This window comes from Anser cygnoides, chromosome 2, assembly GCF_040182565.1.
Source record: "Anser cygnoides isolate HZ-2024a breed goose chromosome 2, Taihu_goose_T2T_genome, whole genome shotgun sequence".
In the NCBI taxonomy this organism is placed as follows: domain Eukaryota; kingdom Metazoa; phylum Chordata; class Aves; order Anseriformes; family Anatidae; genus Anser; species Anser cygnoides.
Genome location: NC_089874.1, coordinates 27,197,086 through 27,224,004, shown reverse-complemented (window position 1 = coordinate 27,224,004; position 26,919 = coordinate 27,197,086). Strand labels below are relative to the sequence as shown.

Genomic DNA, 26,919 nt, shown 5'->3' with positions numbered 1-26,919 from the left:
CCAGTGGCACCACAGCCGCTCAGGAAGGGCAGCTAGCGCAAATATTTTCTTGGGAGCGTTTCCCTGCTGGCCTCCATGACCTCAGAGAGGCCGGTGGCGTTACACCGCGGTGGAAGCACATGGGCTGGAAAGAGGAAGAAACCCTGGAAGGGTCTTTTCCTCACCGCCCAGCCCAGGGCAGGTCTCCTTTCCTGTAAAGATGGGTCGTGTATGCGCCGAGACGAATCGAGCGAGAGCTCCCATGTCACCAGGTCACAGGGATGGAGGTCAGAAAGGCCAGGGAGTGGGCGAGGTTGCCAAGTATTTCCCATTCTGGAGGTGGAGGCCGTGGGCTGGGCCGTGGTGGCAAGGCAATGCCCTGCCTTGGGAAGGTTGTGATGTGTCAAGAGATGTCTAAGCAGCCCCTCAGCGACGCCGGAGAGGAGGGAAGGGATCTCACATCTCCAGCAATCTCCCCAGTATCAGCTTGTCCCTCACAGCCGACACAGCTGAGGCTGACATGGAGCCCCGGCTCCTCCCTTCAGTCAGGCCGGTGCAGTTTGGGGGAAAACAGGCAGAAGCATAAGCTCCTTCGCAAGTAAAAGAGACAGCCACAATTTGCCCTGAGTTTGTTAAAGGGCAAATTCGATCCCTAACACATTTTAGGTGGTGGTCTTTCTGCGGGGCGTATTTGCAGGCCAGGCTGACCCTGCGGCCTGGTAGCTGCAGGCCCGGCGCCTCCTGGGCACTCGCAGCGGCTGCCACCAGAGCCTGGCAAGTGCTCGGACGGGAGGGCAGGAACAACGCCCACCCAAACTCTTGGGAGACCTCGAGGGCTTTGATCCCAGACTCAAACATGCATCCTTCCGTCACCATGAATGGTGACATTCACAGGGGCACCCCCACAATCCTGTTTTTTGGAGGGCCACAAGTTCTCCAGAGCAGTGTGCATCGTGCCTGGGGGAAACGCCCCTCTTCTGCCTCCTGACCCAGCAAGGTTGCTCTGCAGAAACCTACTGAAAGCTGACCAGAAAATCCCAGGCTCTCTGCCTGGATTTTCTTTTGGGTTTATTTCTCTTCCCCTGCTCCCAATTCTTTTTATTCCAAGCCCCTTTCCTGCATGTTTCCCTTCTATCATCGCCCTGTGAACATCCTTCTGGGCAGCTCGCTAGCCCTCTTCATTGGCCTCCATCTACCTTTTCCCCATACTGAACACACCAAGATTTTTACTTTGAAGCAGATGCAATTGTTTCCCGGCCTTAGGCTGAATACGAGGACTCTCAGACCCTTCACCTTTCCTTGCTGAACATCCTCCCCTAGCCAAGCAAGCCCTAAGCCGATGCGCTGGAGCTCCAGCAAAGCCCTCAAGTTGTCCAAGCTCTTCAGAAACCACCATTTTCTGGTGCTGTAAAACAAGAGTTAATCCATGTTTCCACTGTGGAGGTTGTGTGTGTGTGTGCTTTTTTTTTTTTTTTTTTTAAGAAAAGGGGGGGCAAAATTCCTTTCATTCTTTGCCAGCAATTTCCATGGAAATACAGTTTCCAGAAAAAAGAAGAAGAAAAAAAAAAAAAAACTCGGTGCCCAACCTAGAATATTTTATCCAGAAAGCAAAAAGTTTTTCTCTGAACAATTGAGAAGACTTCATCCAAAACTCTGAGAGGCTTCATCCGAAATATTTCGCCCGTCGGCTGGAGAAGAGACAAAGCTCCGAGGGGCGAGAGGGGACGGGAACACTCCCTAAAACCCTCCCCAAAACCCACCCCAAACCCTCCGGGCTCCCGGGCTGGGGGTCCCACGGCAGCCCCACGCAGGGCCGGCGGCGGGGGGGCCCCGTCCGGCTGCAGCCCCCCCCCAAAACCCGCGGGGCCGGCCCGGCTGGGTGCTCCCGCTCCTCCCGGCGGCGGCAGCTCGGCGCCCCCCTCCCGGGGCCGCCCCCGCGCGGCTCCCCGGGAACAATCGCCGCCTTGTCCCGCCGCCCCGTCCCGCTCCCCGGTGCCCGTGCCCGCCGGGGCCGGCGCTGGCGGGGCCGCCCGGCTCCTCGCCCGCCGCCGCCGCTCAGTCTGGGCCCCGAGGGGGCGGCGGCGGCGGAGCTTTGGGAGTGCGGGGGGGGGGGGGGGGGGACACACACCGCAGGTAGCGCTGCCGTGCCGCTGCCACGCGTGACCGCGGCGTGGCGCTCTTGGCACGGCCACGGGGAGGCTCCGAGCACGCACCCCCCCCCCCCCCCCCGTCGGTTTCTCCCCCCCCCCCCCCTCCTTCTCCGCCCGCTTCGGCCCCGGGGTTCGGCCCGGAACGGGGAAGGGGGGGCCCGGGGCGGCGCGGCGAGCATGTGCGGGTAAACAATGGGCGTATTGTGGGGTGGGAGGCAGGCGCCGGCTCCTGCCCCGCGAAGGCGCTCGCCCCACCGGATGTGTTAAATAAAAACCGCTGGGGGAAAAAAGAAAAAAAAAAAAAAAAAAAAGCTAAAAAACGGCCAAAAAAAAAAAAAAAAACACGGGAGGAAAGTCCAGAAATTCGGGTGCGGGACGGTGGAGGCGGGGGGCAGGAGTCCCGCAACGCGCGAGGGGTTGCGGAGGCGGGGACGGCAGCGGCTGCGGATGTCCTTCCGAAAAAAATAAAGTCAGCGTGGGGCTGTTGTGGGTATACCTGGCGGATTCCCCCCCCACGCTTGCTTTTTAACATCCAAACTTTTTTTCCCCTTGCTTCTGAATAAAGGCAGAGCACCCGTTGCCGCGGCAGGCACCCCTTCTCCCCTTATTCCCCCTTATCCCCCCTTATCCCCCCTTATTCCCCATTATTCCCCCATTTCCCGGGGCTGGGTGCAGCGGCTGCCGCCGGCCCCGCTCCTCTCCCCGGCGCTCAGGCGGCACCTTCCTGCCCGGGCGTGTTGGAGAGCAGTGCCCTGGAATTTATGGCACCGATGGGCTTCCCCCCGCTCTCCCCCTCTTCATCTGCTCAAAATCTCTCCGACTGGATGCAAATCGGGAGCTTTAACAAACCCGCTTCCACCCCCCCCCCTCCCCAGTCGTAAACGTGTCCCGCTCCGGTTCCTCTCTTTAGAGAAAAAAAAAAAAGGGGGGGGGGGGATATTTCCATAGACCTAAGTGAATCATATAATGAAATGCTTGGGGGTTTGTTTAATGTGATTTTATATGAGCTGTGGACATTTCCAAAGCAAACAATGAGTTCAAGTACAACATGCACGGTTGTGTTACAAGTGTTACCCAGCTAGCTACGAGATCTTCGGTGAGCAAACAGGCTAAATCTGGAGGGTAAACAACTTCAGAAAAAAGGAAAAAAAAAATCTACAACTCCAGGTCACTGAAAACAGCCTTTTATTTGTTTTCCTTAGTGTCTTGTAAAATCCGATCCATTTTTTTCGCCATAGAAATCACCGCGGCCGGGCACAGCCGGAGAGCGGCTCGCCCCGTCCCGGCCGCTCCCCGGTCCCGGGGCTCGGAGGAGGCGGCTGCGGCTCCTCTGGACGGGTTTTGGGGTGCTGGGGGGCGAGGGAAAGGGGGACGAGCCCCTCGCCCCCCCCCTCTGGGGGGCTGCCACCCCGCGGCAGGGCTCTTGCGACGGCGGAGGTGTGATGGGGGATTTGGGCTCCACCGGAGCCGGACCTGCCTGCAGGCGGCCCGGGGCGGTGGGGATGCAGGAAATGATGCAACCAAAAACCGAGATTTTTTTTTCCTTTTTCTTTTTCTTTTTTTTTTTTGGGGGGGGGGGTGGTACGAGGGTTTATTAGAGGGTTTATTTCTCTTAACGCACACGCTCCGGACCACGTCCCCCAGGAGGGGAAGAGCAAGCCGGGTGAGGCTAGGCGCTAACCATTACCGCCACCGGAGCTGAAATCGCACCGGGGACCGGCGGGGTGCTCCCGAGCCACCGGCGAGGCCGGCAGGAGCGGGGCAGCACAGCCCGGGGGGGGCTTCTCCGCCCCCCCCCCCCCCCCCTCCGGTGCTGCGGGCTGGGGGCTGGGGGCCGGCCGAGCCCCCTCGGAGGCTGCACGGTGCTGGGGGGGGGAGACGGAAACCTCCCCACCGCTCTGCCTCGGATGTTGCTGTTGGTATTCACTTTAAAAGAGCTTGAATGGGACTTTTTTTTTTTTCCTTTTTTTTTTTTTTTTTTTTAAGCCGAAGCTTTGTTGTGCTAAACTAGTTGGACGAGTTAGGGTGTCGCTGCTCCCGATTGCTCTGGCCAATGGAACCCGATCCACCCTGCTGTGCGTAAGAGCGCAATTAAGGATTTAACCAAGCCTATGCTGCGCCCCAGCCAGCAGTCTGCCGGAGACAGACACAGCGCCGCAGCCTCCTCCCCCAGCCATGGCTGCTTAGCCCCGAGCAGCCCCAGCAGCAGCCCCAGCCCGCAGCCGGCTCCGAGCTATGACAGGAGTATTTGACAGAAGGGTCCCCACCGTCAGGTCCGGCGACTTCCAGGCTCCTTTCCAGAGCGCCGCAGCCATGCACCACCCGTCCCAGGAGTCTCCCACTTTGCCCGAGTCCTCGGCGACGGATTCCGACTACTACAGCCCGACGGGGGGAGCCCCGCACGGCTACTGCTCGCCTACCTCGGCTTCCTACGGCAAAGCGCTCAACCCCTACCAGTACCAGTACCACGGCATGAACGGATCCGCCGGGAACTATCCCGCCAAAGCCTATGCAGACTACAGCTACGCCAGCCCCTACCACCAGTACAGCGGGGCTTACAACCGCGTCCAGGGCTCCGGCAGCCAGCCAGGTGAGAGCTGGGCTCCGGGGGGGGCGGCCGGAGGGGAGCCCCGGGGGTGGGGGGGGGTGGAGAGCGTCCCGACCCTGCCCCGGGGACGGAGGGGATGCAGCTGCCAGCAGAGAGAAGGGAAAAAATAAAAGAAAGGGGGAAAAAAAGGAAAACAAAAACAAAAAAAAGATAGAAAGAAAATAGAAAGCCAAAAAAGAAAGAAAGAAAGAAAGAAAGAAAAAAGAAAGAAAAATGAAAGAAAAATGAAAGAAAAAAGAAAGAAAAAAAAGAAAAAAAGAAAGGAAAAAAAGAAAATAAAAAGGAAAAAAAAAAGGTTATTATTTTTTTAAGGGGGGAAGGCCGGGTGTAGTTTTCCTGCCCACCCCGCGCGATGCGAAGCGCACGGAGCCCGTCGGAAAGGGCTACCGGTGGTGGTGCTGCAGGCAAGCAGCCGTCGGGCAGCGGCCCCGGCCCCCCCCCCCTCCCCGGCTGCCTCCCTCCTCCTTCCCCCCGCAGGAAGAGGGGGAAAAGAGCCGAGCCTTGTTGTGCGCCTCCGCCTCGGCTTCGCGGTGGCAAAGAAAGTTTTCCTTCCCCCTGCGCTCGGAGGGGCGGGGGAGGAGAGTGGGAGGGGGGAGCCCCGCGGCGGCAGGGCTGCAGAGCCGGAGGATTTTATTTTTTTAGTTTTTTTTTTTTTTTTTTTACCGCGTTTTTAGCGCTTTGCCTTTACTGCTTCCTAAGATGGGGGGGGGGAATAAATGAAAGGGGGGAAAAATCAATAAATCCGGCGAGCCCCCAGCCGAGCGCATGGAGGGGGGGGGGGGGGGGGGCTCGGCTGGGGACCAGAGCGGCTTGGGGACGTGCGGGGGAAGCGATCGCCGCCGGGGGTCGGGCTGCGGGGGCCGGATCCGCGCAAACCCCACGCGTGGGGGGCGAGGCCCCGCGCTCCCGGCCGCTCGGCGCCGCCGCCGCCCGGGGCCGCCCGGCCCGGAGGAGCCCCGGCGCCCGGCGCGGCCGCAGGAGGCGGAGGAGCCCCGGGGGGGGTCGGTCCCGGAGGGCAGGGAGCGGCCCCCCCCGGCGGAGCCCCGGCGGGAGGAGCCCGGGGGGGGGAGCCGCGGGGGCCCCGTCGGGCCGGCGCCGCTGCCCGGCCCGGCTCGGCTCGGCTCGGCTCGGCCCGCGGGCGGGACAACGCCGCCGCCGTGTCCGGGCCCCGCGCCTTAACGTCTGCGTGTCTGTCTTGTCTGTGCGTCTGTCTGTCTGTCTGTCTGTCTCCCTCCCGCCCTTGCGCCCGTGCAGAGAAGGAGGTGGCGGAGCCCGAGGTGAGGATGGTGAACGGCAAACCAAAGAAAGTGCGCAAACCCCGGACTATTTATTCCAGCTTTCAGCTGGCGGCGTTGCAGAGGAGGTTCCAGAAGACTCAGTACCTCGCCCTGCCCGAGCGGGCCGAGCTGGCCGCCTCGCTGGGACTCACGCAGACACAGGTACGGCCCGGCACGGCCCGGCACGGCTCGGCACGGCGGGATGGGGAGCCGGGAAGGGCAGGGTCGAGGGGCCGGGGGCCGGCGGGGTCTCCCCCGGCGCTCCCGTGCCCGGGCTGGCAGTAACGGTGTCGCTTTCCTCCTCCTCCTCCTCCTCTCTCCTCCCGTCCCCCCTTCCCAGGTGAAAATCTGGTTCCAGAACAAGCGGTCCAAGATCAAGAAGATCATGAAGAACGGGGAGATGCCTCCGGAGCACAGCCCCAGCTCCAGCGACCCCATGGCCTGCAACTCGCCCCAGTCGCCTGCGGTTTGGGAACCTCAGGGCTCGTCCCGCTCCCTCAGCCACCATGCCCACGCACACGCTCACCCTCCAAACTCCAACCCGTCCCCCGCATCCAGCTACCTGGAGAGCTCCTCTTCCTGGTACCCCGGTGCCAACTCCATCAACTCCCACCTCCAACCCCACGGCTCCCTACAGCACCCGTTAGCGCTGGCCTCTGGGACAATTTATTAGAGCCTGACCCTTTATTATTATTAATTATTATTATTATTATTATTTGTTCCTTGGACTCCTGTGTTTTACTGTTAAGGAATAATAACGAAAGGAATGCATATGGGGAATTTTTAAAGGGAAACGAAACAAACAAACAAACAAAAAAAGATTAAAATGTGTAAAGCTTGTGCATGTAACTTATTGCATTTCAAAGGAAACCCTTTTTTATACGATACGGACATTTTTTGGCTCAGCTGTGGACACTATCAATGGTGCCTTGAAATCTATGACCTCAACTTTTCCAGAGACTTTTTTTCAATGTTATTTTAACCCTGTAAATAATTGTAGATAGAGGAATTAAACTGTATATTCTGAATAAAATAAAATTATTTCGACCACGAGGAGCGTTTCCAAATTCCCCCCTTCTTCTGCCGGTGAGAAAGGAAAAGAAAAAAAAAAAAAGGAGGAAAAAGGAAAAAGAAGGCCGGGTTTTTGCGGAGAGGGACGAGGCCGGCGGGTGCTGAGCAGGGCGCGGGGGCTGGGCAGGATGCGGCCCCCGCCACCGAGGGGTTGCGGCGCGGCTCCCCGCAGCCCATGGGGTTTTTTATGGGGTCGCGGCTGCTGCCGAAGCGAAGCTGGAAGCGGGGGTCTCGCCTCCAGCCGCCCCGAGAGCAATTAGCGTCGAGAGCCGCGCACTCCACAGCCCGGCTAATTACACAAATTACCTCTCCGTCCGAGGGAGCCGCTGAATACGAGAAAAGGAGAAAAACGAGGGCTCCGCTCCCCTCGCTCCCATTAAAAGCCGGGCTGGGGCGCTCGCAGCGGGTCCGTCTGAAGGAGGGACTTGGCCGGCTCCGCACGCACAAACGCCCGGCGGAGGATGCCCGGGCTCCGAGCTGCCCCCGGCCACCGGGGCTCGGCGGGGACGGAGCCCGCAGGGCTGGGAGAGGACCCGAAAATGTGTCGTCCCCCCCCCCCCCGGTGCGCTTACCTGCGGGGGGCTTGCTCCCGCCGCCGTGCTGCGTGCGGTGCGCTCCCCCCCCTCCCCCCCCAAGGAAAGCAGCCCCGGGGGTGCTGTTTTGTAACAGGTCTGGGGGTTGCTAAACGCCCTGCAATACAATAGACAGGGCTGCTCGCTGAAAGCTTCGCCCTGAAAGCCGGGGAGGGTGCGGGGGTGCCGCCGGGCACGGTGCCGGGGAGCGGGCAGCCCTGCCGGGGGGAGCCGGGGGGAGCCGGGGGGAGCCGGGGGGAGCCGGGGGGAGCCGGGCCTCTCCCGCAGCCCCACGGCGGCTCCGGGCACCGGCTCCTGCTCGTTTCCCCCGCCAGGTTGCGGGGAGTTTCCGCGGCCGTGGAGCTGCTGAAACGCTCGGCTTTGTCTGCTGCTACAATTTCCACCTCCTGAAAAGAAAAAAGAAAAAAAAAATGCTCGACCTTTTCATTTTCTTCTGTTCTTCTCTTCATTTCGCTCTAGCCAAGCATTAATTTATTTATTTTATTTTTTTTTTTATTTTTTTAACCTGCAGCAAGAGCTTCCCCCCCCCCTCCCTGAGATTCCTTCCCTTCGCGGAAAGGCTCGGACACAGGAGGTGGAAGTCTCTTTCCCAGGTCGGTCCCCCCCCCTTTCCTTTGAAGAGCTGCTGGGCTCTTGTAACCTGCAGGGGCAGGGAGGGCAGGAAGGGCTGCGGGGCAGCGGGATGCGGGGCAGCGGGATGCGGGCAGAGCTGGGGATTTGCCCCGCCGGGGAGCCCCGGCTCCGGCACCGCTCCCCTCGCCCCCCTCCAGCCCCGGCTCGGTTTCCCCGTCGCCCCCTCTCCACCATTAATTTCTTCCCATATAGAGGGGCAGGAGCCTGGCACGGCGTCCCGGGGGAGGGCAGCCAGACCCGGGTAGCACACGCGAGGTGTCCGGCCGGCAGCCCCCCGGGCAGAGCCCCTGGCCGGGGGGATGCTCCGGGCCCCCCCAGCCCCGCTCACCCCGGCGCCTGCCCCCGGCGGGGCGCACCCCGGGGCTCCGGCGGCGGCCGGAGGGAGCCTGGCTTGTGCGGGCCTCCCCGGGAAGGGGATGGGATGAACTGTCCTTTGTCTGACGCTGGGTTTGGGCTCGGCGGATTGCTGGCTCGGGGCTTTTTTTTTCTTTTTTTTCTTTTTTTTTCTTCTTTTTTTTTTTTCTTTTCCCTCTCTCTCTTCCCCTCCCTTCTCTTTTCCTGGCGGCTATTTCCATGCGGAGCCGGGGCAGCTCGGGGAGCCGAGAGGAGCCACATTCCTGTGGGTGCCGAGCGGCTCCAGGGCTGAGCCGCAGGGCCTGACACACGCACACACACACACACACACACACGCTGCAGCCCCGGCTGCCCCGGCCCGAGGCCTCCTGACACTGCCCGCACCCCTGGAGCTCTCCCACCCGCGGCAGACCCCCCTACACACGCACCCAGAGCTGACCCAGCCGAGGGCGGCGGGGAACAAACCCCAGGGGAGCCCCACCGCACCCTGCCCGGGCATCTCCGCATCCCCCGGCACGGAGGAGCCTCCACCCGGGGGAGCGCTGCCTCCTCGGGAAGCCGTTCCCTTTCCCTCCCCCTCCATCCCCGGGGATAAAAACCCACCCCCTCCAACCTGTCACGGCGTCGAGCAGCCCTCCTGGCTTTTTAGGGCTTTTCTTTCGCCCTCTCCCTCCCCTCCGGCTCCCCCCGCGGTGCGCGGTGCCTGCGCGGGGCTCCGGGCGCTCCGCGGCGCGGCCGGCGGGGGAGCATCGCAGCATCGCCCATGTGGCATCCATTAGGGATTTTCTACCACGCAATTTTGCGACTGACAGACTTTTAGGTGGTTCGGCTGTGGATTACGGAAAGGGGATCTATTGCTCGGGGAGAGTCGGGCTTGGGGGGTGGGGAGAAACCCCTCTTCTTGCTTTCGGGCGTTTCAGCGGACGCCTGCAGTAACGTAATAACCTGTTTTATAGGTCAGGCAAGAGCCGTGAAAATAGGAACTGCGGAGTTTACATTAAGCCTCCCTTTCTGTCTCTCTCTCTCTTTTTTTTTTTTTCTTTTTAGGGAGAATCTGTCTTCCATCAATTAAACGTTTCTGCTCTTTGTTCTGCGGTGCGTCTATTTACACGCGAGTTAGGAGGCTGAGCGATGGTTTATCTGCCAGAGACACCGACCCGATAAATCCCGACGCCCACGCCACGGGTGGCTGCGTGTACATCCCCCCCACGCATCCCACCTTTAAGGCCGCAGGAAAAACTCCCGGGCCCCCTCGGCCTCCCCATTTCCCTCCAGGTGAGGGCCCGGGGAGCCGGCCCCGGCCAGTAGCTGCTCCTGATTCAGCACTTGGCAAGGAGGAGCCTGGCGGTGGCTCCTCGCTCTCCTCCCGCCGGCAGTCCCGGAGAGGTTGCCTAAACCTCAGCCTGGGCTCCGCAGCAGCAGCAGCAGCGAGCCTCGCCGGGCCGGATCCTGCCCTGACTCCGCGCCCTGCCCTCCCCGCGCCCCGGGAGCCCTGGGCGCTCCCCTCCACGCGCCGCGCACCGCGCCTTCGGGGGGCTTCCTCCCCCAGCTCCCCGCTGAGCTTCCCTTCCCCTTTCTCGGCACCGTTTCTATCGATGGCCGGGGGCTGCTGCAGCCCGGGAAGAGGAGAGGGGGCCGGGGTCCGTCCCCCCCACCCCCCCCCGCGCCCCCTCCTCGGGCAGCACCGCGCAGCCCCTCGCACGCACCCGCCGAGCGGGGTTAAGGAAAGCTAATCGGGAGGGGAACCAGCCCGAGGAGTTAACCTGGCTAGCCGCAGGTAGTCCTGTTAGCCAGGCTCTTTTGGCTAATTAATTCCAATTAAGCCGGGGCTGCGCTAATTTCCTTAAGGACCCCCGACGACCGGGCCAGCGGGCGCGCGGAGGCTCCGCACCTCTCCGCGGAGGGTGCCCGGCACCGGCCCCCCGCGCCCGGCAGCAGCCCTGGGGCTCCCCCCGGGGCTCCCCCCGGCCGGTTCCGAGGCTTGGGGCACCTGGGAGGGGGCCCGGGGCAGGAGGGAGCCGGCGTTTGGGGCTGGGGGAGCCTTCGGGGAGCCTTCGGCGGGGAAGATCCGCGGTGCCAGGCGGGACGGTCCCGGCAGGAGCCCGGAGCATCAGCCCCCGGCTGCCAGCAGCCTCGCACTCCTCGAGGTTTGGGCACGTAACGCCGCAGACCACTGATTTGCTCTTTTCTTAATTCCCGCTCTTCTCGTTCCCTATGAATCAAACAGCCTTTTGTCCTTCGGAGTTTGATTTGATCGCTACTGTTCGCATTTCACTTTTGTATTTTTCTCTCCCTATACCATTACTCATTGAGTGCCCCGTGAAATTACAATCGTACATTTTCAACTCAGCAACCCATTTGCAGTGCAAAAATAGGGTCTAAATAATGGCTGAATTAGCCCTACTGGACAGTTTCAGATGTAACACTCTGTAATAATTATATTGCAGGCTGGATTAGGATGCTATTATCATAATCTGGACGTTTACAATTATCTGTAATTTGCAAAGATGCGCCAGGTCTTGATTACAGCAGTTTTTTTTTATCAAGCTAACCATCACTAAACAGTGACAGTAATAACAGCTAATTTTGCTGGCAATATAAGAGGTGCTGGGGTGTGCAAACAATTTCACACCTGGATGTGCTCACTCAACCAAGAATATAGAGAAAGAGCTTCTGCCCTGAGACTCAGAAAAATATCCTACACCGCTTCTGGTCGGTGTAGGTTCCCAGACCCCGATCCTTGCCTAACCGCTTGGCGCAGGGGGTAAGTTTGGGGGTTCGGCTCGGGTTGGGGCTGCTTTGCGGCTGCTTCTCGCCTCCCTTCGAGGCACGCTCCGGCTTTTCTCTTTCGTCGCTGCCTCCCCGCTCCTTTCCCCCGCCGGGGCCGGGAGGCTCCGCGGCTCCGCTCCCCTCGGGGGGCGGCGGGGGGCTCGGGGGGGGCGGTGGGCCCGGGCTCCCGCAGGGGCTGCGCGGGGGCTCCGCACCCGGCGGAAAAAACGCGCTGGCCCTGCGGCGGGGCGGGGACAGCGCGCCGAGCCGTGCCGGGCCGTGCCGAGCCGTGCCGAGCCGTGCCGAGCCGTGCCGAGCCGTGCCGGGCCGTGCCGAGCCGTGCCGAGCCGTGCCGAGCCGTGCCGAGCCGTGCCGAGCCGTGCCGAGCCGTGCCGGGCCGTGCCGCGGGGGGGGCAGCGGCGGCGGGGAGGCGGCCTCGCCCAGCCCTGCGGAGCTCCGCGCCCCCGGCACGGCTCGGCACGGCTCGGCACGGCTGGGAGGCAGGCGCGGGGAGCTGCCGCCGCTCCATCCATAGATGCCGCTGTTTCATGAGAGTCTCCCTGGGCGAGTGGGGGAGATGGCTCTGCCTCCGCTGTCATTCGCTCCCCAGCCCGCCGGCGCCCGTGTCACCTTCTCCCACCGCGTTACGCTAATTGGGCTGCTTCGTTAGCTGCTCGCTCGCTCGCTGTCGGGGCATCGTTTGAGCCTGCCCTCCGAATCGCGCGTGGGGTGGGCGCCACGCACCCGGGGGCTGCCCCGCTGCAGCCCACGGGGAGAAGCGAGCCCCCCTCGGCCTCCCCCAGCCTCTGCTCGGCGCCGAAAGGGTTAAAGCGGAGCGGGGCGGGGGGGGGGGGCGGAGGGGGGGGGCAAACAGTCTCGGCTCGGCTCGGCCCGGCTCGGCCCGGTTACCGGTCCCGGGGGCTCACCCGAGCCTCAGCCCCGTTCTGCGGGAGCTCGGGGAACCGGCGCGAAGGCAGCGCCCGTGTGCGCGTGTAAACGGGGCTGATGCGGAGCGAGCAGGGCGCTCGCACACGCCCGCACATCCCCGCGCAGGATGCTGTTGGTTTAAATGTATGGTAGCTTTCTCTCCAGTGTCATCTGAATAATTCAGTGAGCCCCACTAGCAGCTGTACTTCTGAAGCCTCTTCCATTCTTTTCAGCATTATAATTTTGGTTAATTTTCAATTTTAGGCCCTACGTCTCTGCAATTTGTGTATGAATAACAGAATAATTTTCCTCTTTTGTTTCGCCTTTCCTGTTCCTGAATCTAAATAAAGATGGCTTTTTAGTATTAAAAGTGGAAGAAAATTACAGGTAATTATCTTTGACGGTAAAAACGCTGTAATCAGCGGGCTACATGAAAAATTACTCTAATTATGGCTGCATTTAAGAGAATGGAAAAAAACCTTCTTGTGGATAAAAACCTTAAATTGTCCCCAATGTCTGCTTCAAATTGGATGGCACTGCAGCTGGAGGCTTTGTTCAGAATTGATCCTGGGGAGCTCTGAACCCAAAGTTTCACAGTGGGAAGGGGAAAAAAAGAAAAGAAAACATTTTTCCTAATGTAACAATACGAATGGTAGAAAATGACAAGACTGATCGGTTTTAAACCACTCTGAAGACTGACTGAGCGTGGAAGTTGCTCAAAAAAAAACAAAAAAACACCCCCCAAAAAACTGGTATATTGGTAAGTAGTCTTTGCTTTGTGTCTAATTATAGTGACTGTCCTTTTGCACGACTGTGTGTAGCTGTCATTATACGGAGCACTCTGAGGATCTCTATTGACTTCTGATAAATGGCTCAGTGGTTTCAAGGTTCATAATTTGCAGGATGCCCAGGTCTCTAGCCATTAATTCTCGCAGTATGGGGCACGCAGCTCGGATCAGGAAAGGGCTTTGCATTTGCGGTGGTCGCCGTGCTTGCCACCAGCCAGGAGGGCTGCAGCTCGCTGGCCAGCGCGGCGTGTGCCTAGGCACCTTTCGAGGCTTTGCAGAGCACTCCTCGGCTTTCATTGTCTGCTGTTGAAAAAAAAACAAAGGAGGGCGCCTCCTTTCCTAATAATTTTGCTTCTCCGACCTTCCGAGGCAAGGCAGGGCTCCGAGCTGTCCTCGGGGGGGGGAAGCGCAGAGGGAGGGAGCGGCGCGATCGCAGCAGCGGCCGGGGGCTTCTGCGGGCTGGGCTGGTCCCTGCCCGCACCGGGACCGGTTTTGGGGTCGGGATTGGGATCGGGGTCGGGATTGGTTTGGGATTGGGGTCGGGGCGCTGCCGCGCTGCGCGGGGCCGGGGGGGGAGCGGGGGGCCGCGGCAGAGACACGCGAGGCGGGCGGGCGTTTTGTGGCTTTTACTCTCTATATATGAAAGAAGACAAAACCATACAAAGTATATGTACAACTAAAATTCAACAATATATACAGAAAAAGGTTGCTCGGGAGAAAGGTCCCTCTGGCTTCACGAGCGGGGGGGACGCCGGCGCTGAGCCGCCCCTGGCTCCGTCTGTCCTGCCGCTGCCCGGGGCCGGGGGACCGGGGACCTGGGGGGCCGTGTCACCCCCTGCCCGTGTCACCCCGTGGCCCTGCGGCCCCACGCGTGTGCGAGGGGCTCCGGGCGGCGGAGCCGGTGCTCGCCTCCGAGCCGCAGCCCGCTCCGCTGCGGGAAAGCATGCAGGTTTCGCTGCGTGGCAATGTTCGGGGCTCACAGCGTTATTTTCATCGTCAAGCAGTTCTCTTTCTTTTCCCCTCTTCGCTTTTTTTTTTTTTTTTATCCCTTCTTCTTCTCTCTTTTCATCTTTTTCCCCAGTCCGCATTTGGTGAATAAAAATGAAGGAGCTTTGACTAGTCTCTCTTTCATCGTGTAATGTCTTTAGCTCATTAAACAAGTAAAAACGGCTGCCGCTGTAGATTCAGGTTCTTCTTGTGGGCAAAGTCAGTAAAAAGTTTGTTTTGACGTATACTCCACAGAGAAAGAGGCTGGTGCCTTGGAGTCCAAATGAAAATATCCTAAAGAGAAGTGTCTTCTGTGCGCCAGGATGAAAATTGTGTCTTTCTGGTCGAGATCAATCGCTGAGGTTACTTTAAAAAAAAAGAAAAAAAAAAAAAAAGGAGAAAGAAAATAAAGCCACTCTGTCTCTTTGCCGCATCTACAAGTTCACACAGAGCCTGCTAGCTGGCACGGCTTGGCAAAGCAGGGGAACTTTTTGCCATGTCGAGACGAGGCGTTCTTGGGAGATTATTTCTCTTGGACAATTCACATCATTTGTGGTCTCTGCATTGTGTCTTGATGTGGAGAAGAATACCAGTGAGAATAGCCAGGCATGTAGCTGTTGGGAGGCATATTGACTCCCTTGGCAGAAGCTGAAACGTCCCAGACTGGAGGCAGGGCTGGCGAGCGAGGGGACAGGGCAGCGGAGCCGGGCAGAGGGTCGCTCTCGTGGGGGTTGCTGCCCTGCTTCAGCAGCTTCTTAAATTTGGAGCGTTTGTTCTGAAACCAGATCTTCACCTGTAAGCAAAACGCAGCAAATATTAGGCTGCCGTGAGCACCCAGGGCCCGGCAGGGAAGATCCCGGGGGCTGTGGTTTTGCTCCGAGAGAGGGTCTGGAGAGTCCACGCCATCCGGGTGTCAGGCTGGGGGTGGGCAGTGGGAGAGGAGGGTGAGCTACTGCTGCTCTTGGGCTCTGGATGTGACCGGAGAGAACAGCAGAGGAAGAGCGGAGCTGGAAAGCGAGGTGGACGCAGGTTTTAAGCCGGAGCGTGATTTTGCCTGGGCAGGCCAGATTGATCAGGCTGGAGTAGGGGCCGTGCTCTGAGCCCTCCTGCTTTACACGTGCCCGCGTGTGTTAATGCCTTCCCGCGGGTGCCCCGTTCAGGGTCTGGGGGGGTCACTTGCTCGTTTGGGCACGCCGTTGTCAAACACGGGCACTCATACGGGTCTGTGCCAGGAGAGGGGAGCCAAGAGACAAAGGGCATCTTTACGCGGAAACCACGCATCCGAAAGCATGCACGGCCAAACGCTCCTCGCTTGGGTGACAGGGGAGGAGGCACAACAGAGCCGGGACTGTAGCTTTATTTTAAGAGTTGGCTTTAAGGGAATGAAAATTCTCTTTTCTCAGAGAGCGATCGGCTATCAGGGTTGCTCTGGGTCCCATCCTGCTCCTAACCCAGCCAAAGTGCCGAGGAAGGAGTCAGCCTTCACAGAGGCGTGCCAGGATCGGGCCCGCCATGGCAGATCAGAACTATTATGCTACGGATGATATAGATGAGAGCCATACGTATATATATATATATATATAAATACATGTCCCGAAATCAAACAAAGACAACTCCCGAATGTGTTGTCTCTTGACCTTGCAAACTTTGCAGATGGAATGGTGGGACATAGGCAGGGGTGCTTGCCTGTCCGCATTGTCAGGATCGGGCCCTTAAATCTACGTGAGAGAGAGAGGGAGAGAGGGAGAGCGTGCACGCTAAATACACCAGCATCCCATTTGTATGGCCATCAGGTCTATTTCCGTGATTAATGTTTGCCGAGCATTTAAAAATCGCTGGCTGGAAGCAGCTGTTATCAACGACAATGATAAAACAGTGAAGTTATTTGTTAAGCTCATAAATTCACATGATTACATTTTGCCCGAATTGATCCCATCTATCCGTGCGCTTCTCCGCAAACCCCAGCTCGGGAAGTCTGTAATGCCTCATGTGTCTCTCAGGCTTAAATTAGCAGAATGGCACAGCTACTCCAACCACACTTAACTATGGCTTAACCTGCTATAATTTCGTACATGGCTGCTTTGATCTTCAGATCTATTATCACCTTCTGTACATTTTGCCCAAGGGTAACCACTGCATTTGCGTTAGTCATCCAGGATGAATTAACTATTGATTTTACAGGTATTTCCTAACGTGTTCCTGCTTTCTCTCTACCTCTAGGTTGCTACGATGCAGCTTTCCTTTTCTTTTAGCTCTACATCAGGCCCAAGGCTTCCTCGCCTTTGTTTTGTTCTCCTTTCCACAGCTGGGCAATTGCACGTCGGTGCTGGAATTAGTCTCATCCGAAAAATATAGGCAATTTAAGAATTTTATTTGTGACATCAAAAGGGGAGCGTTTGCTCAGCAGGCGGCTGAGGGAAGGAAGGGCACGTTCAGTTACTTCAGCAGAAGACCGTTTTCTCTGTCGTGCATTAAATAAGTCCTATCGCGATAGATACGGGGCCGTGTGCGTTACCTTTGCTACCGTTCCTGTACAGAGGCCAAAACGCCTAGGGACCAGCGCACCGGGCTTGGCCTTTATTGCTCGAGCCGGATTTCAGTGATTTGGGATTCCCAGTAATTACCTGTGTCTGGGTAAGTCCTAATGAAGCTGCCAGTTCAGCTCTCTCTGGAAGTGCCAGGTACTGAGTCTGCTGAAAGCGATGATTTAAAGCCTGAAGTTGTAGACTAGAGTAAATGGTTCGAGGCTTCCGAATCTTTTTCCCTTTTCCATTGAATCTGATTTCACCGTTTTCGATCACCGTTGTTTTTTGCTGATCTGCAAGCAAAACAGCACAGTTGAAATCTCGGCCGGGAACGCCGCACGACCCTCCTTTAGCTATTAAATCGTTTTTTTTTTTTCGGTCGGGACGGCTCCGAGGAGCCCCGCAGCCTGCCTCGGCACCGCTTCGGCAGCATCGCAGCGGCTGCTGCGGGATCAGCAGGCACGGCTCCTCGCGGGGGTCCCCTCGCAGGGTGGGCACGCTGCCCTTCCCAGGGGAAAAAATAAGAGGAATAATCGGAAAAACAGTAAGCAAAATAATCAACGGAGCGCCGCGCCGGCTTGGCGAGGGGGCTGCTGCTTCCCCGGCCATCCAGGTTTCCCCCGGCTCATCGACTTCGCGTCGCCAGTTTGGTGGTCGGGGAAGCAGCAGCCCGAGACTGCCAACAATGCTTCCCCCCCCCCCGCCCCCCTGCCTTGCCCCTTCGGGTGAATACATACAAACGATCTGCTCCCGGATTATTTTAAAGAAAAAGAAAAAGAAAAAAAAACAACAAAAACCACCATAAATCAGACGGCCCCAAAGCAAAGCGGAATGCGACCCACTCGCCCGGAAACTTTCACTCCTCAGGTGTTAGCAGGAATTTTGCCTCCAGCCGGCCGCAGCCGAGCCTCGCCGAGCGGAGCCCGGCGCCCGGCGGGAGGCGAGCGGGTGGGCGCCGCCGCCCCGCACCGGGGGCACCGCGGCCGTCGGGGGGCACGGCGCGGGGGGACGCCCCGGGGGGGCTCCGCGCGTCCTGCTGCCGGCGCCCCGGGGGTCGGGGGGGGTTAGGGGGGGATCCGCCGGGGGGGGGGGGGGGGATTCTCCGGGAGAGCCGGGCCCCCCCCGCTCACCTGCATCGTCCGCCCGCGTCTGGCTGGCCGCGCTGCTGTTGTGGTAGGACTGGAGGTAAGGGCTGTGCTGCGAGTGGCTCACGTAGGGGTAGGCGGCCAGCGAGCGGTGGTTGTAGGAGCCGGCGGTGCCGGAGTAGGGCGAGCTGTGGTGGTGGTGCTGGTGGTGCGGGTGCGAGCCGGCGGCGGAGTGCAGGCAGTGCAGCGGGTAGTGGGCGCCGGCCATGGCCGGCGAGCTCTGCTGGGAGTGGGGCGGCGGCGGCGGCTGCGGCGGCGGCTGCTGCTGCCCGAACTCCATGAAGGCGGACTTGGAGGAGTCTTGCGCGTCCAGCCCGTCAGCCATCGTGGTCATGGTCATCATCGACGCCGGGGAGGCAGAGAGCGGCGCTCTCCGGCTCGCCCCCCGCCCGCGGCCGCCCTGCCCGGCCACCACCGCGGCGCGGCTGGAGGCGGCGGGGATTTATTTTTTTAAGGCGCCGTGGTGCGAGGGGCCTTGTTAACCGAGGGAGGGAGGGAGGGAGGGGAGGAGAGGAGAGGAGAGGGGAGGGAGGGCGGTGTGTGCCGAGCGGGGAGGGGGGGGGGAGGGAGGGCTACTCCCGGCGCCTTTCCTCCCCGCTCCTCATTCCCCCCGACGGGTGTTTTTGGGGGCCGGCGGAGTCCCGGGCGGAGGTTTTTAAGGTGGCTTCTGCCAAAGTTGGGCTCCGGCGCGCCTGGGCGCGCAGGGCAGGGACGCCACAAGTCGAATGGTTCGGCTCCGGAGGGCAGCGCCTCCCCATTGGTCACTCGGCCCCCTGACGTCACCGACACGGCGCGCCGGCGCGCGCCTCTGCGCGCGGGGGCGCGCCGCGCATCCTCCCCGGGCGCGCCACCCCCCCCCCCTTTTTGCGCGCTCTTTGCGCGCCCCGCGCTCTTGCGCGCAAAGGGGGGGGGGGGGAGGAAGAGCCGAGGGGATGCGCGCCCCCGCTCGCCCCCCTCCTCTCCCCCCCACCCCCCCAAAATCCGCGCCCCCCCCCCCCCGTTTTTCTCCCCCCTGCGCGGTATTTTCGCGCTGCGCGCCGCCGGCGGCCGGGCCCGCTCCGGCGAAGCGGCGCATTTTTTCCGCCTGAAAGCAGCGGCTCCCGTAATCGCTTTCAAATATATGCAAATGGCTACGTGCGGTTAGTGGTTTTGGCAAAGCTTGATTAGGATATAAACGACCCAAGGAAAAGCGCCTTCGCCCTAAATTTGTCTTTAGATTACAATTCCGGTTGATTTTATTTTATTGTCAACATTGTTAATGATAAAAATAGAGTCGTTTTACAGTTATTTTTACTTTCTGGAAGGAGGCAATTAGACTTCTAATCAGGAATACACAAAAATCTCCCATGATTAACTGCAGTACTTTGTTCAAATTGCTGCTATAAAATTCAGAACAATTTGCCTGTAATGATTATGGACTGGGTTTATTTTGGGAGGTGGAATAAAAGTGGATATAGCATAAATTATCCTCTAATTATACACCAGTGTCGCCTCAATTATCCTCTTATCAAAATGGTTGTCTAACTGCCGCATTTAGTTTCAATTCTCTCCTTTTTTCTATAAAAAGAACTTCATACCTTGTTATTATTAATCCATTTATTATTTGCAAGGGGATTTATATCTGAGCATCCAGGTGGTATTACCACTTCTCTTTCAAAGATGGACTGGGGAAAGACATTAAGTTTGATCCAGCACCGCGGAGGATCTCTCTCTCTCCTCTCTCTCCCCTCTCTCTCTCTCTCCCTCTCCCTCTCCCTCTCCTTTTTCCCTTTCCCTCGCTTAAATCTCCTGGCGTCCAGCTAAGCATGAACTCCAGAGGCAGACCCCACCGCAGAGGACCGAGGTAGGACGGGCACGGCGGCACCCGCCGAGCCTCGAGAAACCCGCAAGTTTCTGCGGGCGGGGAGATGGGGCCGGAGGCTTCGGGCTCGGAAAAGCGGCACCGGCACCACCGGCAGCCGCCGCTCGCAAAAGCCCCGCGAGCCCCGAGCCGTCCCCAGGCCACTCACAGGTCCTGACACTGCCTCTCGCAGCGGCAATCCCAGAGGGCTGGTTTCTAGATTTCGCTGATTTTTCTCTTATTTATTAATATATATATATATTTTTTTAACGCATCGCTTTGGGAAATATTTCAAGGGTGGTTTTTATTATTATTATTATTATTATTATTATTATCAGCCTGTTTTTATTTTTATTATTATTTTTTTAATTGCTAACATTTTTTTTCTCCGTTTCCTTTTCTCCTTCGTCCGTTTCTGCTGCTGGCTCCCCCGCAGCCCAGGGGGGCGGGTGGGTGCCAGCCCCCCGGGGGTGCCCCGCGCTGTCCCCGGGGGACGACGGGGACGCGAAGCGACCCTGGGCGGTGCGGGGCAGGAGCCGGGCTCAGCTCGGCTCGCTTGGCTGAGGGGGATCCGCGGGGTCTTTTGTCGAGGGCTGCCGGGCGCGTTGTGCCCTCTCGCCCACCCTCTCATCGCCGTTTCACTTCTTGAGCCTCTGGAGTCGGTTCAGTAACTCTGAATGCAGTTGTAAGTGTCTAGCCTTGTTCTCCGGCTTTTAACAAGAGTTCCACTTCAACACGCGAAAGGGTAACCCGATCCAGGCGTTTACAAACCTACGGTGAATAAAAATATAGAGAAAGGGGACGAGAAGGGAGAGAATTCCTACTGGGACTCTTTATTCATAGGTGGAGGTAGCGCGCTCAGTGGGAACAGGTACATTTGGCAGTTTTATTGCTTTATACCCTCCAGCTCGCTGTTAACATCACGAAGGCGTTTTTCTCGCAGGTGCACACACACACTGGCATTTTCTCCACCGGCAAGAGCACGCGTAACAAAAGGTGTCAGAAAATGGGCTGGGGAGGGGTGGCAACGCGTCGCTTCCTTCTTCCCAAAGAGCTCCCTCGGCATGACGGATGCTAACCCGGGCATGGGGAAAAGTTGGGCACGACCCGGAGACCGCTTTGCAGCGGTACCTAGGAAGGGAGAAAGGCGGCCGAGACGGGAAACAAAAAGGAGAGGAGGAGGAGGAGGAGGAGGAGGCAGGCAGTGCCTGCCGGGGCTGCTCGATGCGAACGCGTCGCATCCGTGCGCGGTCCCGGCTCGGGTGCCGGGGGCGCTGCGGGGCGCGCACCGGGGCCGCGGGGGTCCCTCGGGAGCCCCCCCTGGGACCCCCCGGAGCCTCCGGTGGGCACCGGAGGAGGGATGCGCTCGGGGAGCGCTCGTCCCCCGCCGCGTTCAGACATCCTCGTCTGTCGTCGGGGCAGTTGACTCCATCCAGCCTCACCCCGCTAATTTCCCCCAATTTAATTAGGCAAATCTCCCGGTATGGAGCTGCCGTTGATTGGTCGCTGTTAATGACTCGGCTGCAAGGAGTCACGCTGCTTGTCAATATTTATTGTTGTCTTTGCTTTTTCTCCCCCCCCCCCCCCCCCCGCCAATAAATACCCCCCGCTTTCCTCGTGGCCTCTGGCACGAAGGGACCGCGCTTGTGGGGAGGGGAGCGCGGCTCGGCACGGCTCGGCACGGCTCAGCTGCCCTGCACCCCTCTCTTACTGCACCTCGGGGCGGAGGACGGGGGAACCGGGGAGGGGTGTGGGGGGCGATGAGGGCCCCGTGGAAAGCCCGAGCCTTGCCGGGGGGAGCAGCAGGTGTCGGAGGATTTCTTCCCCGACGGCTGGCAGGCCCCAGGCCCGGGGGGTCGGGGGTGCGGAGGGTCCTTGCCGGGCCACTTGCCCACCCCCGTGACGGCCTCAGGTTGGAGAAATCAGACCTCAGTCAGCGGGGTTGGAAGGCACCCGGGTCAGAGGGGTGACTCGCGAAATGGGGAGAGGGGGGCGCAGCCCGTCCCCTCTTGTCCCCCGCCCCGAGGTGCCCGAAGCGAGCCGGAGGGCACGGAGGCCTCTGCGCCCCCAGCCCGCGGTCGCGGGCGGAGCCCCGTGCGTGGCAGCGTGCCCCGGGCCGCGGTGACTTCGTGCCGCCCGTGCCCCGCGTCACGGTGCGAGCCGCGCCGCCCCGACGATGGCTGTGGGTAAGGCTCGCCAAAGCCCCGAGCGTGTGCGTGCTCTGGAGTCGCGTTCGTGAGCCGGGAGATGTCACACAACAGACACAACAGTCAGAAGGAGCTGACGAACAACAGGAAACGGGGCGCTATTTTTAGGGTATAATAGGAAGTTAATATAAGCGGCCAGAGGCTTCCTATATGCCTCGGAGCACCTTCTGTTCCATTCATTCATTCATTCATCCGTTCATTCATGCGTTCAACAATAACAACAGGGGAAAACAAACATTCCCCTCTCATTTCTCATCGCCTCCTTCTCCTGAAGTCCTGCTCTGGTGTTTGTGGGGGGGGGGGGGGGGGGGGCTCCGCAGGAGGCTCCCCTCTTTCGGCTCGCTCCGCTCGTTTGCGTGCAGGGGGGGCCGGTGGCGTTCAGCAGCCGAGGCTCCCCCGGGCGTGCGCTCCTTGGGGTGTCCCCGGCCGCGGAGGGAGCGCGCGGGGGCTGAGGGATGCTCTCGGCGTGTGTCCCCCCCCGTCCAACCCCCCCGCAGCTCACATCAGAGCCAGGGAGAGCATTTGCTGTCCCACCCCGAGCAGCGTGGCCGGGAAAGTCCGGGAGAAGCTGATTTCAGGAATTACATTAGCGCGGGTGGTTTATTTTCTTTCTTTTTTTTTTTTATTTTTTTTTTTCCTGCGGGAACCCCACGCACATGCCTGAGGCGGACCTTGCTACTCGATTTTAAAAGGGACAGGGAAACGCTGAAGGTGGGCTGCGGGGAAAGGGGGGTGCCTGGCCCCCTGATTTTTTTAGCAGCAGAACCGAATGAACAAAGGGACCGAGAGGCGCTCGGAGCTGGGGTCCCCAGTAAAGTGGTGGTGGTGATGGTGGGGGGGAAATCCCTGGAGGGGCGGAAAGCCAGGGAGCATCCCTCCCGGAGGCATTTCTCTGCCGAGCCGAGTTTTTGGAGCTGCCCCCCCGCAGAACTGCACGGGGCGCTGCCCCGCGTCTTTCGCAGCCCGGCGGGGCCAAACCCAAACGCCTCGCCCCGCACCCGCCGACGGCGTTATTATTTTTTTTTCTCCCTTCCCCGCTCTCCCAAGCCTGCCTGCCCCCAGACGCGCGGCCTCGCCGCCGGCATGCCGCACCGCCGCCGCCTCGACAGCGGCCGAGCGGGGGCTCCCGCAGGAGGAGGGCGGCCACCTCCTCCGGCTGCGAGCGAGCTGTTTGAGAAAGGGGAGCCTTTGGGAACCCGAGCGCCGCCAGCGCAAGAGCGGGAGCGGAGCGGAGGCTCCTCCGGCTTCCCGGCCGCCAGCGTTACAACAGACAGGCAGGCGTCGATGGCTTTCCGTACCGCGAGTGCGAAGGAAGTGGCAGGGAGGCGGGGGCGGGGGGGTTGGGGTTGGGGTTGGGGGGGGGGGGGTAAACCCCAGCCCAGCCCCGCAGCTGGATCACACACGCCGCTCTCTGTGCTGCAGCGCGGGTCAAAATAATGGGAGTCAGAAGGGGAAAGATCCAGAGGGAACCAGCCACTGTCTCTTGTACAGATTTGTAGCGAAGGCTTCGCTGTAATTAAAACCTTACAGGCAGATTCATTCAATGTGTGGCGCTCTGCAGAGAGCCGGGGCTCGGGGCTTTTTGTTTGGGTAATGGTTTGGTTTTTTTTGTTTTTTTTTTTCTTGGTTGTTGTCGTTGGTTGCTCGCCCCGATGGGATGGGGTGGTGCGTGTTTTTGGGGGGGGCGAAGGGGGGCAGATAACTGCTTTGACACGGAATTAGGCTTCGGGCTGCTTGGCTGGGGACGGGAGCCCGGCGGAGAGGCGCGCAGCCGGGGCAGGGGGCCTGGCCGGCCGCCTCCCCCCGCACCTGGCCAGGTGCGCACCCAAACCACATCCCTGAGCCAAAAATTGGGGAAGGGTCCCCCCCCAACCCCACCCCCACCCTGCGCACACGGCCAGCCCTGTCCCCTTCACTCAGGGTCCCCGGGAGCAGCCCGAGAGGCTGGGTTGGAGCTCCGCGCCCCTCCGCGGGGGGCTGCTGCCCTGCCAGCCGGGGCCCGCCGGGGGCCCGTCCCCTTTTGGGGTCGGGGGGAGCCTCCCCCAGAGGCAGCCGCAGGTTTGCAGAGCTCTGCCCGCAGGGCTTTTATCTGGCGTGCTTCCCCGGCCGCTCGGGCGCTGCTGCAATAGAGATGTTGGTTTTAGCGGGGACTTTTGTTGTTTTGTTTTCTTTTCAAATGAAAGAAAAAAAAAAAACAAACAACAACAATAAAACCCCTTGCTTCTGGCAGAAGAAGAAGACGCCATCCAATTAAAAAAAAAAAAAAAAGAGAGAAAAACACACAGCTCTCAAGTGCCCATCTTGGAAGGGCTCAGAGGCGGATGGAAACTCGAGGCTCTTTTAAGTCAGGACAGAGGCTGCAATTTCTCCTGCGGTCGCGGCCGCCTTCTCTCCCGAGCCAAACGCCGTGCCGTGCCGAGTGCCGTGCCGTGCCGTGCCGGGCCGCAGCTGCCTGCCGGCTCCCGGTGCCACCCGGCCGCGCTCGGCAGCGGTGCCGGCGAGTGAAAGCAGAGGCTTTAATCGCAGCGAACGAGCGCGATGTCCTCTCCCCACGCTGTTTCGCCTCCGTTTATTTTTAGTACACTTCAGATGCCTACACATTTCCCTTGTTGAGATCAGTGCAATTATTTACTCTACCTTTAGGGATGCATTTACCCAAGCATTGAATAGAAATGTAGTAAACACTGCGCAAAGTCAATGCAGTTATTGAGGTTTATTTAATAGGAAAAGAAGTAAATATCTCGGCTTTACTTGTTCCTTCAGGCAGCCTCGTTATCTAGAGTAGATTGCAAGGAGAGTTCTTCACTCGTTCCCGTGTAATGAGATTGCCTTAAATGTTTATCTCCTATCTCCATCGAGCTATAGCCTCTTTTGTCAGGGTCTCAACAGACTATAAAAACAAATCTAAAAGTTAATTTAGAGAGGTAATCCGGAGGGATCCATTATCTGATCTCCCTGTGGAAACTCATCTAGGCGAGATCCCGTATCTGGGGGCGCAAAGAGAAGCAGGCGAGCAGAGGGCATCGCCTCCAGCGCCCTGAATTCCTCCTGCACCCACCGGCCGGAGGGGGAGAGCTCCTGGCACCCAGCGCGATGTCCCCGGCACCGCCAAACCGCTGTGCCCGCTTTACTCATCCCAGGCTCACCACGGCGCTACCCTCCACCTCCGCCCTGCCAAAAAATAATTTATTTTATTTTATTTTTTATTTTTATTTTTTTTTGCGAGTGGAGATGGTGGCCGCTCTCCACCTGCTTGCCCCGGCCCCCAGCCCCAGGCGCCCCGCACACATGCGGGGGGAGAAGGGGGCAGCACGGGTGGTACCCGCAGCCTGAGACGCGGGAGGTATCCCGGGCTTCTGACAGCTGGATCTGAAACAAATCAGATCTGGATTAACTTGCCTGTTTTGTGAATTGTCTGCATTTGAGCGAGCAGCCCTCACCCACTCCGCTTCTGGCAGGTTTTGTTACACGTGCCTCTATAAATATATTATCCCAGCCCTCTCTCCTCGTTGGAGCTCTCTGCTCAACAAAACAGAAACCAGAACGAGGAGAAGCGATTTTCCTTTTTAAACGAAGACATTTATAAGTAACCTAATTTCGTATCGTGGAAGTAAATTTCATGCTAGGATATATTTTGCACAACATGTAATCTTTTAGAGCCGGAAGACATTTAATTAAAGCCATATTCGGAGAAGTACAGCTTAAAAGCAGCCGTACGACCACATACCTCATTCATATTCAGGATCCATCCGCGAATTCATATTGTTTTAATGTGGGACATCGCCTTTACGAGAGAACTCTGCGAGGCCTGGGCAGCAGGAGAGATAACACAAAGGAGAGCAGAGGAGGCACGGCTCGGGGGGCTTCGCCCGGCGGAGAGGTGCCTGCGTAACCCCAAATCCCCGCTCCCTGCCTCCCACCGCCCGCTTCGGGAGCCGGGGGTTGGGGGGACACCCACGGAGGCTGGGGCAGGGCGAGGCTCCCGGAGCTGGGTGCTCATTCACGGCCCTGGCAAACTCGTGCGGAGGGGGAAGGCTGGGGTTGAACCCCTCTTTTCGCCCTGCCTCCCCCCCAGCTTCTTGCCACTTCCACCTGGGGAGCGCTGAGATCTGCCCCGAGCCGGCCCCGCCGGGCTCTCCTTCTCCAGGGCGGCGGCGAATGTTTCCGAAGGACCGAAAGCAAATTTATTTCCTTCTTTCCTCTCCCCACGTAAATAACTCCCTGTCCTTTAGGGAAAGCCCAAGCCGAGGTAAAGGCGCCCAAAGGAGCACCCCCCCCCCTCCCCCCCGCTTCGTTTCACGGGAGGCGAAACGCGGCGGCCAAATCGAATCAGAAAGGCTCTGGTTAGTTTCCTTGTAGGGGTAATTAAAAGTATTAATTGGTTGTGTCGACAGCTTAAAATGACAGGTGTTGCTAAAAAACCCTCATTAATCTTCCCGTCAGTGCCGAGCGGCGGTGGGAAGCGGGCTGGGGGAAGGAGCCGATTGTTTACAAGGGGTCCTTCCAGGTTGAGGAGCGGGGATTATGATGATGCCACTGCTCATGGCACGGCTCGCCCCACTCCTTCGGGAGAAAAATAAAAGAGAGAAAAAGGAAATCAAACGGCCTGCGTGCCAGAGCGGGGCAAAAAGTGTTTCGCGGACTGTAAGGTGGAAGGGGTTCTGGTGGTTTCCAGTAGGAAACCAGGTTTAAAGGGCTCTGCTGGTTTCTGGTGCATGTATGTGTGTGGGGGAACGTGTGAGCTCGCGGGGAAGCTTCGCGCTTCGTGTCTCCGCTTAGGTTTCGCCCACGGCCCCGCGGGGAAGGCAAGTTTCACACAGACACCGCGCCGGGCGCCCGAGGGTCTCGCTGAGCTGGGGAGGCTATCCCCGAGCCCACAGCAGGGGGGGCAGAACACCAGGCCCCCACGGCGGCTGTTTTTACCCGGGGGGGTTGTTTTGTGAGCCCGGGGCCGGGGCTGCGGGCCCCCTCCCCTCGGGAACACCGCGAACCCCTCCGCGCTTCCCGCCCCGCGGGGCGCGTGTGAGGGGAATGGGGGGGGGGGGGGGGGGGCGGCCGCCTCTCCT

At 59.4% G+C, this 26,919-nt stretch overlaps 2 protein-coding genes across 2 annotated transcripts; one reads left to right on the top strand and one right to left on the bottom strand.

Annotated features, from left to right (window-relative positions):
- Positions 1–4,100: 4,100 nt before the first annotated feature.
- DLX5 (distal-less homeobox 5) lies at positions 4,101–7,067 on the top strand. Its single transcript, XM_048075398.2, has 3 exons — positions 4,101–4,719; positions 5,992–6,176; positions 6,355–7,067. The coding sequence occupies exons 1-3, from the start codon at positions 4,365–4,367 to the stop codon at positions 6,685–6,687; spliced, it is 873 nt and encodes a 290-aa protein (XP_047931355.1). The 5' UTR covers positions 4,101–4,364; the 3' UTR covers positions 6,688–7,067.
- A 6,618-nt stretch (positions 7,068–13,685) lies between these two features.
- On the bottom strand, positions 13,686–18,684 carry DLX6 (distal-less homeobox 6). Its single transcript, XM_066991752.1, has 3 exons — positions 17,792–18,684; positions 16,761–16,954; positions 13,686–14,929 (listed from the first exon to the last, which is right to left on the bottom strand). The coding sequence occupies exons 1-3, from the start codon at positions 18,147–18,149 to the stop codon at positions 14,678–14,680; spliced, it is 804 nt and encodes a 267-aa protein (XP_066847853.1). The 5' UTR covers positions 18,150–18,684; the 3' UTR covers positions 13,686–14,677.
- Between the last annotated feature and the right edge of the window lie 8,235 nt (positions 18,685–26,919).

Excerpts from the sequence above, each read along its gene's own strand:
- DLX5 (XM_048075398.2), top strand. The coding sequence starts at position 4,365 with ATGACAGGAGTATTTGACAGAAGGGTCCCCACCGTCAGGTCCGGCGAC. Across the intron at positions 4,720-5,991 it reads GGGCTCCGGCAGCCAGCCAG|AGAAGGAGGTGGCGGAGCCC; the intron begins GTGAGAGCTGGG and ends GCGCCCGTGCAG. Across the intron at positions 6,177-6,354 it reads TGGGACTCACGCAGACACAG|GTGAAAATCTGGTTCCAGAA; the intron begins GTACGGCCCGGC and ends CCCCCTTCCCAG.
- DLX6 (XM_066991752.1), bottom strand. The coding sequence starts at position 18,149 with ATGATGACCATGACCACGATGGCTGACGGGCTGGACGCGCAAGACTCC. Across the intron at positions 16,955-17,791 it reads GACGCGGGCGGACGATGCAG|ATCAGCAAAAAACAACGGTG; the intron begins GTGAGCGGGGGG and ends TTTTGCTTGCAG. Across the intron at positions 14,930-16,760 it reads TAGGACTTACCCAGACACAG|GTGAAGATCTGGTTTCAGAA; the intron begins GTAATTACTGGG and ends TTTTGCTTACAG.